The sequence below is a fragment of the Megascapheus bottae genome, chromosome 16 (assembly GCF_031878675.1).
Source record: "Megascapheus bottae isolate mThoBot1 chromosome 16, mThoBot2.hap1, whole genome shotgun sequence".
In the NCBI taxonomy this organism is placed as follows: domain Eukaryota; kingdom Metazoa; phylum Chordata; class Mammalia; order Rodentia; family Geomyidae; genus Megascapheus; species Megascapheus bottae.
In genome coordinates, this window is record NC_143524.1 from 10,792,911 (window position 1) to 10,806,041 (window position 13,131).

The window sequence follows — 13,131 nt, forward strand, 5'->3', positions numbered from 1 at the left end:
ACGTGAGGGACGCTAGTGTAAGTTATAGGAAAATTTAGTGTCAACAATTCTGTGGAGAAGGATGCATGCTTTAGAAAATGACAAATGAGATTCCTTTATACTTTTTTGCTCATATTCTCATGTTAATCTCTCTTCTCTGTAGTGAAAGAACGGTTGTCTCAGAAAGAGATACGGCTGAAGAACATATTGGTTGTTCATTTTTTGATATATTTGGGTAGTTAAGAGTCACTAGTTGGTTGGCTATTCAGCAAACAATTGAGTTATGAACCCTGAGCTATTCTTATTCTAGCAAATATTACATTAGATAGTTTAAAAACGTGATGGTAGCCCCCATGTAACGATATTTTGCTAAAACTACCACCAACAATAAACACCTATGCTGCGCGCACAGAATGGATTTACTTTAAAGCCAACTCTTATGTCTCAGCTTTCCCAGGGCTTCTTTCACATCTTTGTTCCTCAGGCTATAAATCAGAGGGTTCAGCATGGGAATCACAAGGATGTAGAACAGGGAGGTCATCTTGTCTTGATCTAGGGAGTAGGAAGAACTTGGCCGGAAATACATATAGAGAATGGTTCCTTGGAAAATGGCCACTGCAGTTAAGTGTGAGGCGCAGGTGGAGAAAGCTTTGAACCTGCCCTCAACAGAGCGGATCTTCAGGACGGAAGAGATGATGTAGCAGTAAGAGACAAGGACTCCTGAGATGGTGCTCAGTTCAATAAAACCAAAAAGAGAAAATAAAACCAGCTCATTGAGTTGTGTGTCAGAACAGGAAAGGAGTAAAAGTGCAGGCAAATCACAGAAGAAATGATTAATCACATTAGACCCACAGAAACATAAACGGAACGCCAGCACTGTGTGTATCAAACCATCTGCGGTTCCCACTACGTAGACTCCCATCAGAAGTCGGGTTCGCACCTTGCTGGACATTTCTACGGCATAGAGCAGGGGATTGCTGATGGCCTTGTAGCGGTCAAAGGCCATCACTGCCAGCAGCATGCACTCTGCATCTATAAAGACACAGACAAGCAGGAATTGCAGGGCACAACCAGCAAAGGGAATTGAGGTGTTCTGGACCAGGAGATCCACCAGCATCTTGGGCCCGACGGCAGTGGAATAGCAGAGGTCAGAGAAGGAGAGGTGGCTGAGGAAAATGTACATGGGTGTGTGAAGCTGGGGGTCCATTCTGATTAAGGTGATCATGCCCATGTTCGCCAAGAGAGTGAGGAAATAAACCAGGCAAAACACAGCGAAGAGAATCAGCTTCATTCCAGGGTGACTGGTAATTCCCAGGAGAAAGAATTCACGTAAATAGGTGCAATTTTCGTTCTCCATTCTCTTGCTTTCTTGGTCTGAATGTTTTCACAATCACCCAAACAACGATAGAGTCCTAGGTAGAGAAAATGCATTACTAATCAATCAGAAACTAATTTTATTCAGTAAATTGCATCCTTCTTCCTTGGCACAAGGAAATGTGGTAGTTGAATCATTTGGAGGGCACTCAATAGCAAATGGGGTGACTGATCAAGATGCATTGTACACATTATAAACGGACACAGGGAATTGTGATCTCCTTGAACCAACTACATTAAGATAAAAATAGAATAACAATTGAAAGTGAAATAGGAAACACGACAATGATTGCTCCTGTAGGAGGGAAGGTAAAGGCCGGGGTAAAGAAAATAAAAAATGAGTAAAGTCCATATGCTTCATACATGTGTGAAGATATAACAATTAAGTTTGCTGAAATTGGTTCGGGAATGTGGTAGGAGAGAAAGGAAAGTGTAAATATACTGAATTCCCTGGGTTATTCATTGTGTTTTTAAAAATAAATTTGTTACTTACCCTCACTTACATAAGAGTTAATAAATGAAAATTATTATTCATTTCTTTGGAGCATTCCTAGGGAGTACTCTAAAACAAAACATGTTTTATTGAACTGTTCTATTAGCTACCATTATTTATTTTATAGATACAGATGCGGATATAGATATAGATATGGTTTAACTCACCTGGTTCCAGATGACCAAACAAAAGAGAATACCTAAAATTTAGGAGTAGGAGAACCAGATTAAAACAACCACATTTGAATATTCCTGACATGGATATTTTACTTAATTGAAAATGGAAAAGATGGTACATATTTTGGAGTTATTTTCCTTTTGTTCTTGTGCTTCCACCTGTGGGAGGATGGAAATCTGTTTGCCACTTTGTTATTATTAGACATTTGCACTGCAATTTGCGATTATCTCTGAAAACTGGAATGCCTGTAGTCATCTATAATTACATGATTTGGAGTAAACTAAATGTGATTTATAGTCTACATGGACTAGAATTTATTTATATCAGTTTCTGCAACATGTGATGCTTAGTGTACATAAATTTAGATAAAACCAATTACAAATTCTCAGATAAGGTATGAGTAATAGTAAAAGGAATGGTTTGTTTCAGGATTTTGTTAAAATAAAATAATCCCTTTACAAAGAGAACATAATAAAATTCAGATGTTGTAAAATAAAAAGATAACTAATCAGAAATATCAGTGAATGTCAGCTTTATCAAACTAAGTAGATAGGAATAAAATTAATTTATTCCTTCCTAATCTTGGTTTCTCATATATCAGAGCAGCAGTGTAAGATGTTGTTTTTGTCACTCTGTGATTACAGCTCTCCTAAATCTTACCTGACATGATACACCTGTCCATACTTCAGTAAATGAACAAATGTTGGTCACATTTATTTTCCAATGATGACTATTGGGACTTCAGTTTTTTTTTAAATCTCTCCATTACCCCTGCTGTAGAAACACAATTAAGCAGTTCCAATTTCCCTCAGGCTTTGTGGTTATGGAAATGTGATTACATTTCTCTTGTGAATATGAGAGCATCTTTGGTAAATATTAATTTTTTATTATTTTTCTGATAGTATTGCAAGGGTTTGAACTCAGGACTGGACATTTTGAGTTTTTTGCTGCAATGTAGTACTCTACCACCTGACCCATAGGTCTACTTCACATTTTCAACTCTTAATTGGAGATAAGAGTTTCATGGACTTCCTGACTGCACTGACATGGTCATCTCAGTCTCTTGAGTAGCTAGAATACAGGCGTTAGCCACTAGTGTAGGGCTGACATTTACCTGTATTTTCCTCAAATGGATTACCAATGGAAATGCAGTGTATTCTTTATATTAATTAATTATTCAATGTTTCTATCTATTTATTGACCTACCTACCTGTCTATCTGTTTGTTTGTTTAGTTATTTATGTCAGTTACTTCAACTCAGGGCGTATCACCTATGCTTAGACTGTTTTACTGAAGACTAGTACCCTAACACATCTGAGAAACAGCTCCACAGACTCACAGACTTTTCTACCCAGGATGGCTTTGAACCATGATCTTCAAATTTCATTCCCTTGAGAAGTTAGGATTATAGGCCTGTAATCATGAACAACCACAACCTACCTACAAGTTAATTTTCCAATGAAAAATATGAAGCTTTTACATAATTTATGCTACTAAATATGTAATTCTTGTCCGACTGAAATACATCAAGCCTAATGCCATTCAAACAATCCTCCTATTCACCAATCCCCACTTGTTTTCTAGTATTCATCATTTATTTTGAAGCATTTTTCCTTCACTACCCTAATGGATAGTTAATGTGTTTACTGGCAGTGCTAAAGACTGACTCTAGGGCCTTACACATAGGAGACAAGTGATTTACCACAGAGCTACATTTCCACCCTCTCTGTATTACATATGCGTTCATGGATAGCTCCTGTTTAATGAAATTTTCACATTCAAATTTCACACTTCATTGATTTTCATATATGTACTACATAGAGCAGCCTTTTCCACTATCCAAATTCAGAATCCTTCTGTTCCTTTAAATAAGATTTAATATACTCCCATACGTGGGCCATTCCTTTCTCCATTTTCCCCATTCTGGTAAACACTACTTTCTCTTAATACATATTGACCTGTCCTATGTATCAAATAGAAACAATTACATGGTATGTAGGATTTTGTGCTTCTATTTCCATTGACCTATATTTTCAAGATTCTCAGAACTCCCCTTTTTGCTTAGAGTGTTTTATGAACGTAACAGTATTCTCATTTCTGATTTGATGACTGGGAAGGTAATATCAGCTTCTTAGCTTGCTGGAATCAAAATATGAACATTCGCGCCTGACAACTTTCTCACATAGCACTGCTATGCTCCCGCCAGCCCCACAGCTTCCATCCATATTGATCTTCATGGCCACGTAAGACTCCTTGCAATTAATACCTATGTTTTTAATTATGATTAGGTTAGTCAGACATTAATTTTTATTTCACGAAGTCTTTAGGAAGAAGATATATGTTTGTTGAATTTGTTTTGGTGCTCCCTACAGTCTCTGTTAAATCAGCTTATCCGGCAGTTGATTAGTAAATCTGATCATTGAATAATATCCTCTTCATAGTAGACACTACTGAGACATTAGTAGATATTTACAATTTCATTGGGACAAGTCTTCTGTGTAACAAACGATTGCTTTAATTTTATAGAAGATATGTTTTTTTCTTACAGAGTGGAGTGCTAGATTGTACTAAAAATAATTTTGTTTGCCACTATCTACAATTTTTTTGCAAAAGTGAGAATAATTTTAACTCTTTCTAATAATTAGAATATTAGGATAATATTATTTCTAATAATTACAAGGCTGAATTTTCATTTGTGACAAGTAACAAAGAAATTTTTCATATTTCTTGAATCTTGACCTACCAATGTGGTATGTATTCTGGCATGGCTATTTTCAAAGGACCCAGCATTAGCTCAGGTTTAGTATTACTATCTCATCTTGTTGAATTAACTGCATCATAACACACCCGCCCTCCTTTTTCTTTGAATATGCAAGATGCAAGCTTGATTACTCCTGATTGTTTTGGTCTCAGATTTCCCATGGAGTATTTTACTCCCTCTCTCCTGTCAATGTTAGTCTAAATATGTCTTTCAAGGTGAAGCCAGCTTGTATAAATAGAACTGGATGCTAATTTCAATAAATTCGCTTAATTGTATAATCTATTCTACTTATATTTAAAGTATTGATGCATAATATCTTACATAATTTTTATCATATACTACGTAATATCTCGTTAATATATAACCATCCTTTCCTTTTTCTCTTCTCCTTCCCTTTTTCATTCTCTTTTCATCTTTTTTCTTTCGTCTCTTTTCTTCCTTCATTCCTTCCATTTGTCTATCTTTTTTAGTTCATTTATTTTTTTCCTTAAAATTTTCTATGCCCTAGTCATTTACTTTGTTAGTGTAGTTTTACACCTCTTTATCTTTTCTTATTAAGTGTCTTTGTTATTAGGCCTAGAAAAAAAATCTGTTGACTAAACATAGAGCTCCCCTATGATCCAGCTATTCTACTACTTGGCATTAGCCCAATCGTCCAGAAACAAGGACATACTAAAGCCACTATCTCTACGACGATCATTATTTCCCATAGCTAAGATATGGAACCAACCCAAATGCCCCAAAGTTGATGATTGGATCAACAAGATGTGGTATTTATACACAATGGAATTCTATGCTGCCATCAGAAAGAACAACATCACCCCATTCATAAGGAAATGCAAAGACATAGAAAAAAATCATATTAAGTGAAGTAAGCCAGATTCAAAGGAACAAAAGCTCAATGGTTTCCCTCATTTGTCATAATTACTATAAACCTTGGACTCTCCTAGCAGAGATTTACAATAGGGCAAAACCTAGATACACAAGGCCATATAGGATGAGGCTAAATGAAAGGACCTCCAGGATATAGAAACAAGAGCTATATAATGTGTGATTGATGTTCTTAATGTACTATGTTATTTCTCATCTCTTTTGTTGTCCCTTGGTTATCTCATATTGATACTGTATTTTACCTTGTTATCTGATATAGTGTGTATATGTTTATTTGTTGATTTGAAATAGGATAGGGAAATAGGATAGGAAAGGGAAAACAAGATGAGGGGAGGGGGTTGAGGAAGGGAAAAGGGGACAAAAACATGAGAAGGGATAGCAATGACTGTTAAGTAATGCACCTTCTATCTGGTGAATATAATGTATCCCTTCCATTAATTACAATAGAAAAGAAAGAAAAAAATCTCTTGATTATTATAACCTTCATAGAAATGATAGTCCTAGGACACATTGACAAAGAAAAGAGGAGAAGAAAGAATTAAAGTTAGATAAAACCAATAAAATGTTCTTCAGAAGCACTACATTCACCTGTACGTTAAATTTTTGGTATTCATTTTACATATTCCTGTATTTCTCATATCTTAACATGATCCATCTAAAAATTCTTATTTGAAAATTGTGCATGTTTGTTTGGTATTTTACATATTTTATATAGTTTTGTTTCTCGGGCATTATATCATAAACCTTTATGAAAACAACATCACAGTATTTGTGCAGAAGATGTCTATATTACATATTTAAAACCATCTTCTCTTTTTAATTTTTTCTAGGGCCTGTTTCACATCCTTGTTCCGAAGACTATAAATCAGAGGGTTCAGCATGGGAATTATAAGTGTATAAAATAGAGAGGTCATTTTGTCTTGATCCAGAGAGTAGGAAGAACTTGGTCGAAAGTATGTAAAGAGTAGAGTTCCCTGGAAAATTGAAACTGCGGTCAAATGGGAAGTGCAGGTAGAGAAAGCTTTGAACCTGCCTTCAGCAGAGCGAATCTTCAAGACTGATAAGATGATGTAAAAATAGGAAATAAGAACTCCTGAGATGGTGCTCAGTTCAAGGAAACCATAAATAGTGAATAAAACCAGCACATTGACTTCTATGTCAGAACAAGAGAGGAGGTAAAGCGGAGGCAAGTCACAGAAGAAATGATTGATCTCATTAGACCTGCAGAAGCATAAGCGGAATGCCAGTGTGGTGTGGATCAAGGCATCAGTGATTCCCACCAGGTAAACTCCTGCTACAAGCAGGGTGCACATTCTATTGGACATGTTCACTGTATAGAGCAGGGGATTGCTGATAGCCTTGTACCTGTCAAAGGCCATCACTGCCAGCAGAACGCATTCAGAATCTGCAAATGTGCAGGAGATGAAGAATTGCAGGGCACAACCAAAGAAAGGAATTGCTTTGTTTTTGCTAAATGTGTCCACCAGCATCTTGGGCCCAATTGCCGTGGAATAACAGAGGTCACAGAAAGAGAGGTGGCTGAGGAAGAAGTACATGGGTGTGTGAAGCTGGGGATCCACGTGGATTAAAGTGATCATTCCGATGTTTCCAAGAAGATTGATGAGATACACAAGCAGGAAAATGGCAAATAGGGGCGCTTTCATCTCAGGATTGTTGGTAATCCCCATGAAAATAAATTCACTGTGTAAGGAGCAATTTCCTTTGTCCATTCTTCCTTCTCCTTCCTTAAAATTTTGGGACAAGGACAGAGAGCATGATAGGCATGCATTTTGCTCTTCTATCAGCTGCATAATTTTAAGGCAGAATACAATTTATTCCCAGTCATTTTTTTTTTTGCCAGTCCTGGGCTTGGGCTCAGGGCCTGAGCACTGTCCCTGGATTTTTCTCAAGGTTGGGGCTCTACCACTTGAGCCACAGCACGTATGTGTTACCGAGGAGTCGAACCCGGGTCTTCGTGCATACTAGGCAAGCACTCTACCACTAAACCAAACTCCTGGCCCTCCCAGTCATTTTTATTGCATGAAAATTCGTTATCACACATGTTTAGAGACAAAGTAAAATACTGATTACATGGGCACAGAAAGATGGTGAGATGAGAAATAATGGCAAAGACTGGTGGTGTGGTTTTATTTTTTAAGTAATATATAATTTTAAAATAGATTCCATTAAAGAGTATGCAAATATTTAAATATGTAAAAGCCATTGAGTTATATATTTGAATAAGAGAAAACTGCCTAATGATACATAATTTCTTAAAAAACATTCTTTATCTCGACAGAACAAATGATATATAAATTAACTAAGAAACTTTGCTCTAAATTTACATGCTATTTATTACATATTCAAATTATGCAAGTCAATTTTTAAAGTCTCAAGCTTCTTACTTGCCTTACCTTTACAGATAAATTTGCACGTACTCAGTCACATTTGATCTTCAAATTGATATGGAATAAACACGGATATTAGCTTGACAGGCTGTATGACACAGGAGTATGCCTTTCTGTATTCCTAGTCACAGGGACACAAATAATATTTAGTTGTATTATTTCTAAAGAAAGTGTGACTGGGACAATCCTTTTGTGTTTATTTTAACAATGATCACTGATAAATAGTAAAAAAAATCATAAAAAGTGTAACAACTTAGCGCATACTTCCCCATTAGTAACAATGAAAACATGTTATTTTTCTCAGCATGTAGGTCATTGATATTTAGGAATACATGTAATAAATTACATGTACTTTTTCTTTAAAAGTAATTTATAGTTTGGCCGCCATAAGCCTTACCTATTTGTAATTGATGTCCTACATCAAAGGTTGAATTTTCTGGCCAATGGAGTGTACTAAAAACAAAACAGCATCAACAAAATTTAACTCATTCATTTGACTTTCATTGAATTTACATTGTTTTTTATACAAAAAAATTAATTCTGATGAAAACCAATGTACTTTCCAAATATGTGATTGCTCCTTCTTGTATATGCATGAATCTGTGTGTGTATTTCATGCATGCTTAGGTGTGCATTGCTATTTGTTCACTTGACAACTGGAATAATTTGGGAATTTTTCAAAGAGTAAATATAGTACATTTCAAAGGCGATATATTACCATACATTATTGTCTGTAATATGGTCATTTAATATTTTCCATTAATATTTTCAATCCATAAACATTTATGAATGTACAGGATAAATGTAAAAAACAGTCAGGGATTCCCTATATAACTAGGCCAACATAGCATAATAAAAATATGCTACAGATACAAATAGATTCTGTCACTTTAAGGGTAAATGCACAGTCATTATACTTAGAAATGTGTTAAATTGGTTGTTCAGATAGGCATACACCTATCATTGATTAATAGTTCATTTTTCTCTGTAAACGTATCTTTCCATCTTTTACCCTGGGTTTTAGTCTGGATATTCAGTAACCTACCTGACATAAGTACTTCAATGATGGTTTAATGCTATAGTGCTAGCATTTTATTTTTCAAAACAGCCTTGGGGAGTTGTAGGTTTGAAATAATTTCCCTCAGGATTTTGGTGTGAATAATTATATTTCTGGTCTTGTATTTCCTCTTGTGAATACCTCATTACTTTAATAAATGTTATTTAATTTGTTTAACTGTTGTTGGAATAAAAGTTTAAAGTATTTGTTGAATCACAATCTGAATCTCCCATCTTCATGTTAAAAGTTCAATTTTCTATTTTATTTTACTTTTGTCTCATTATTTTTGTTGGAGAATATTATTTAAATGCTACAAATTATTTAATTTGTATGATTTATGTATTCTATAACTGATTCTCTGACTCACAACATGATGGTCAGAAAAAAAAACACTGGACATAAGTCTAATGACCTGAGATTAGCTAATTCTTGTCTTATGGTCTAATATTTGATCCAAGCTTGAGAAAATTACCATTTTGAAGTTATTGGGTGATATATTCTTCTTGGTATATATTCTCCTTGGGTGATATATTCTACTTGGTTTAAAGTATAATTTAAGTTCAAGGTTTCTTCCTTGGTTTTCTGTCCGACTGATGTTTATCATTATAAAAGGGCTATTCTATATCTTTTGACAAGTTTTTTTCATATTTATTTTTATTGTAAATAATAGGCTTACGTTATATTCACCAGATAGAAGGTGCATTACTTCACATACATTGATACCCTTTCTCATGTCTTGGTCCCCATTTCCCTCCCCACACCTCCGCCTCTCATCTTGCTTTCCTCCCTTCCCTATCCGACTTCAAATAACCAAATATGCATATATACAATATATCAGATAACCAGGTGAAATACTGTAACAATATGAGATAACCAAGGGACAGCAAAAGAGATGAGAGATAACATAGTACATTAAGGACAACAATCACTCATTATACGGCTTTTGTGTCTATATCCTGGAGATCCTTTCATTTAGCTTGACAAGGTATTTTTTTTGTCTTATTACTGATACAAACAAGAATAGCTATTGTTTTCATTTGCATTTTTGTGTGGGTTATATTAAGCTGTTCGCTTTCTGTCTAGGATTACCTTTTTTGGTCATTATGATTATGTTTGTAAGCCAGTGTGTGCCTTTCACATAACACTTTAATCTTTTTATATCCAGACTAATTATTGATAGATAATAATTTGTATTTGCAATTTTAGTGATTTTGAGTTTATGGTTGTGTATGGGTCAATTGTTCTTTTGATTCTGGGGTTGTTTTCTTTTGAATCTTCATTTTTGGTTTCATATAACTAGTGTTCATTAGTCTGGATATAAAAAGATTAAAGTGTTTTGAGACAAAACACTTTCTGTTCCCACAAGTGACTTAACTTTAAATGACTATACAAACTATATTTTACCAATGTAAATTTTTATCATACTTTCAGTTCTTAAGAAAATTGCAAGGGGAGAGGGATAGACAAATTAAGAGAAGAATGGGAGAATGCAACCAATAATACAATGTATTTCCTACAAAATTAATAAAAGATAGATTTTTAACAACTGTACTTTAGATATATTTACACTGACAATTCCAGCACAAAAACTTTAAATATTTATTATGGTGGAATAATAATTATGTATAACCAAAATACTGCTTCTAGGAAATATATTTTTTAAGATTATACAAGCTCCAAAGTCAGTCTTCTAATGCTTTACTACAAGCTGCGCTATGAAAACACAGGTAGAATATTATGCTACCTTAGTAGCTTGTTCTTTTTCTGCGATGCTGGAAAAAGATATCCCCAATTTTCAGAAATACTTGGGTGTAACAAAATAAGACATAGAGGAAAAAAATGAAATCAACTTTCATAATAATTAGCCTGTATTGCTAAGCTTTTTTTTTAGAAGAAAAGATCTGTAAATACTTTGAGGGTAGACTAATTATACAAGATGATGTTGTTATAAAACCAATCTTAAAAATTATTTGAGTTTTACAAATTGTTTCCTAATATATTTGTCATCAACTTATTGGGCCTCATACCTTTTAAATAATGTACAAACATACAATATGCATAATAAAAGTATCTCTGTATGTAAACTATCCAGGCATTATTCAGAGTACTTAACTGCATTGACCCTGGTATTACTTCAACAGTCAAATATGTAGATAAAATACTCTCTATGTTTTTATTGAATGAGTTAAATGATTAAAAAAATCTCTTTATTGTGACCCTCATCATCCAGGTAAATACAAAGCATATGACTTAAAGCGATCTGGCTTTCTTCTTTATCTTGTAATGTACATTTAGACGAGATCTTCTACACATTCATGAACACTTGAACATTTTCTAAAGTATTTACTTAACTTTCAGACTAATAAACTAATCCATTCTGAAACACATCACTCTTAGCTAAGAAAGAAAGAATTACCAACTACCACTAATTCTTTAGTCGCTTTTTTTTGACATTTTTAATGTTTACTTATATGTTGGCACAATAAAACCTATTGGGTGCATTAAACACACACACACACAGACAGACAACAACAACAGTGTTTGATAAACTGGTTTGAGTAGCTGTGTATTTGCTAGTCAAGATGATATAAAAAAAAATCCCAGTTTTCAGAGTTGGTTCTTGGAGCGTTAGGTGAACCCCCCACTAGGTAACATCTCAGGAAGACTCTACCTTAGATCTCAGCGCTTTCTTCGCTGCGTCTTTCACGTCTCTGTTTCTCAAGCTGTAAATCAAGGGGTTGAGCACTGGGATGATAATGGTGTAGAACACTGAGATGACTTTGTCGGTGTTGGGGGAATACAGGGAGCTGGGCCTAGAGTAGATGAAGAGCAGCGTCCCCTGATAGATGGCCACAGAGGTCAGGTGCGAGGCGCAGGTGGAGAACGTCTTCTTCCTGCCGCTGGAGGAGCGCATCTTCAGGACCGAGAGCAGAATGAAGGTGTAGGAGATGAGGATGACGATGAAGCAGAAGATTTCCACCGAGCTGCCATAGGTAGAGAGCAGCCACTCGTTAACTGTGGTGTCGGAGCAGGACAGCTTCAGTAGGGGCGGGAGGTCACAGAAGAAATGATTGATCACATTTCTGTCGCAGTATTTCAAGAGAAAGGCAAAGGAGGTGTGCACCAGGGAGCTCATGTTCCCTCCGAGGTAGGACAAGGCAATCAACCGTAGGCACAGGCCCCGAGACATCACCACCGTGTACAGTAAAGGTTGGCAGATGGCGACGTAGCGGTCGTAAGCCATGGCTGCCAAGATAAAGGATTCCGTGTCTGCAAACGCACAGAAGAAATAAAACTGCAAGGCACATCCGTAATAGGAAATAGATTTGGTCTCCAAGAGGAAATTGGCCAGCATTTTGGGGACAATGACTGAGGAATAGCAAAGATCTACGAAGGAGAGGTTGCTGAGGAAAAAATACATGGGTGTTTGCAGACGAGCGTCGGTTCTGATTAAGAACATCAGTCCAACATTCCCTGCTAGAATCATGCCATACAGGATGAGAAACACCAGAAAGAAGACCACCTGAAGCTCAGGGCGTGTTGGAAAACCCAGGAGGATAAATTCTGTGACCAAGGTGTAGTTTCCATCTGTGAATTTCATGCCACGCATTGTTTTTCTGTCTGGGAGAATTCTGGCATCCTAAATTGCTATGTTGATGATAATATTTTTTTAAAAAAAGAAAAGAAAATGATGAGATATGGTAATAAAAAAGAAAAGAAAACGATTAGATAAGGCTAAGTCATTGCTTTTGAAATGTAAACAGGTAAGCAAGGATACAAACACTTGCATAATATATTTAGAAGATAGCTGCTCTCAGGTTTCATGATTTCCTGTCTGGATTTCTTTACAGGACTCAACAATGCAGGGTTGTGCTGGGTTGTAACATGGGACAATTAATAATTGTGGGCACATTTTTTGTACCACAAACACAAAACAATGTCTGGTCTAGAGGATTACAGGAAGATTTTACGTGTTTATACGTGTGTGTGT

At 35.6% G+C, this 13,131-nt stretch overlaps 3 protein-coding genes across 4 annotated transcripts; all 3 read right to left on the reverse strand.

The window, feature by feature from the left end:
• Positions 1–403: 403 nt before the first annotated feature.
• On the reverse strand, positions 404–1,336 carry LOC150052756 (olfactory receptor 5W2-like). Its single transcript, XM_090348829.1, has one exon. It carries the CDS (start codon positions 1,334–1,336, stop codon positions 404–406), a length of 933 nt encoding a protein of 310 aa, XP_090204955.1.
• Positions 1,331–12,741, reverse strand: LOC150052757 (olfactory receptor 5I1). Of its 2 annotated transcripts, XR_016538129.1 has the most exons (4): positions 11,812–12,741; positions 8,481–8,536; positions 8,090–8,204; positions 1,331–1,391 (listed from the first exon to the last, which is right to left on the reverse strand). XR_016538129.1 is itself a non-coding variant. In XM_090348828.1 (1 exon), the coding sequence occupies exon 1, from the start codon at positions 12,739–12,741 to the stop codon at positions 11,797–11,799; it is 945 nt and encodes a 314-aa protein (XP_090204954.1). The 2 variants fall into 2 exon arrangements, 1 of the variants encoding a protein (XP_090204954.1); XM_090348828.1 differs by lacking the exons at positions 1,331–1,391; positions 8,090–8,204; positions 8,481–8,536 and having other exon boundaries at positions 11,797–12,741.
• On the reverse strand, positions 6,473–7,408 carry LOC150052758 (olfactory receptor 5W2-like). Its single transcript, XM_090348827.1, has one exon. It carries the CDS (start codon positions 7,403–7,405, stop codon positions 6,473–6,475), a length of 933 nt encoding a protein of 310 aa, XP_090204953.1. The 5' UTR covers positions 7,406–7,408.
• Positions 12,742–13,131: the final 390 nt, after the last annotated feature.

What these genes read in the sequence shown, in the direction of transcription:
- LOC150052757 (XM_090348828.1), bottom strand. Translation starts at nt 12,741, where the DNA reads ATGAAATTCACAGATGGAAACTACACCTTGGTCACAGAATTTATCCTC.
- LOC150052758 (XM_090348827.1), bottom strand. Translation starts at nt 7,405, where the DNA reads ATGGACAAAGGAAATTGCTCCTTACACAGTGAATTTATTTTCATGGGG.
- LOC150052756 (XM_090348829.1), bottom strand. Translation starts at nt 1,336, where the DNA reads ATGGAGAACGAAAATTGCACCTATTTACGTGAATTCTTTCTCCTGGGA.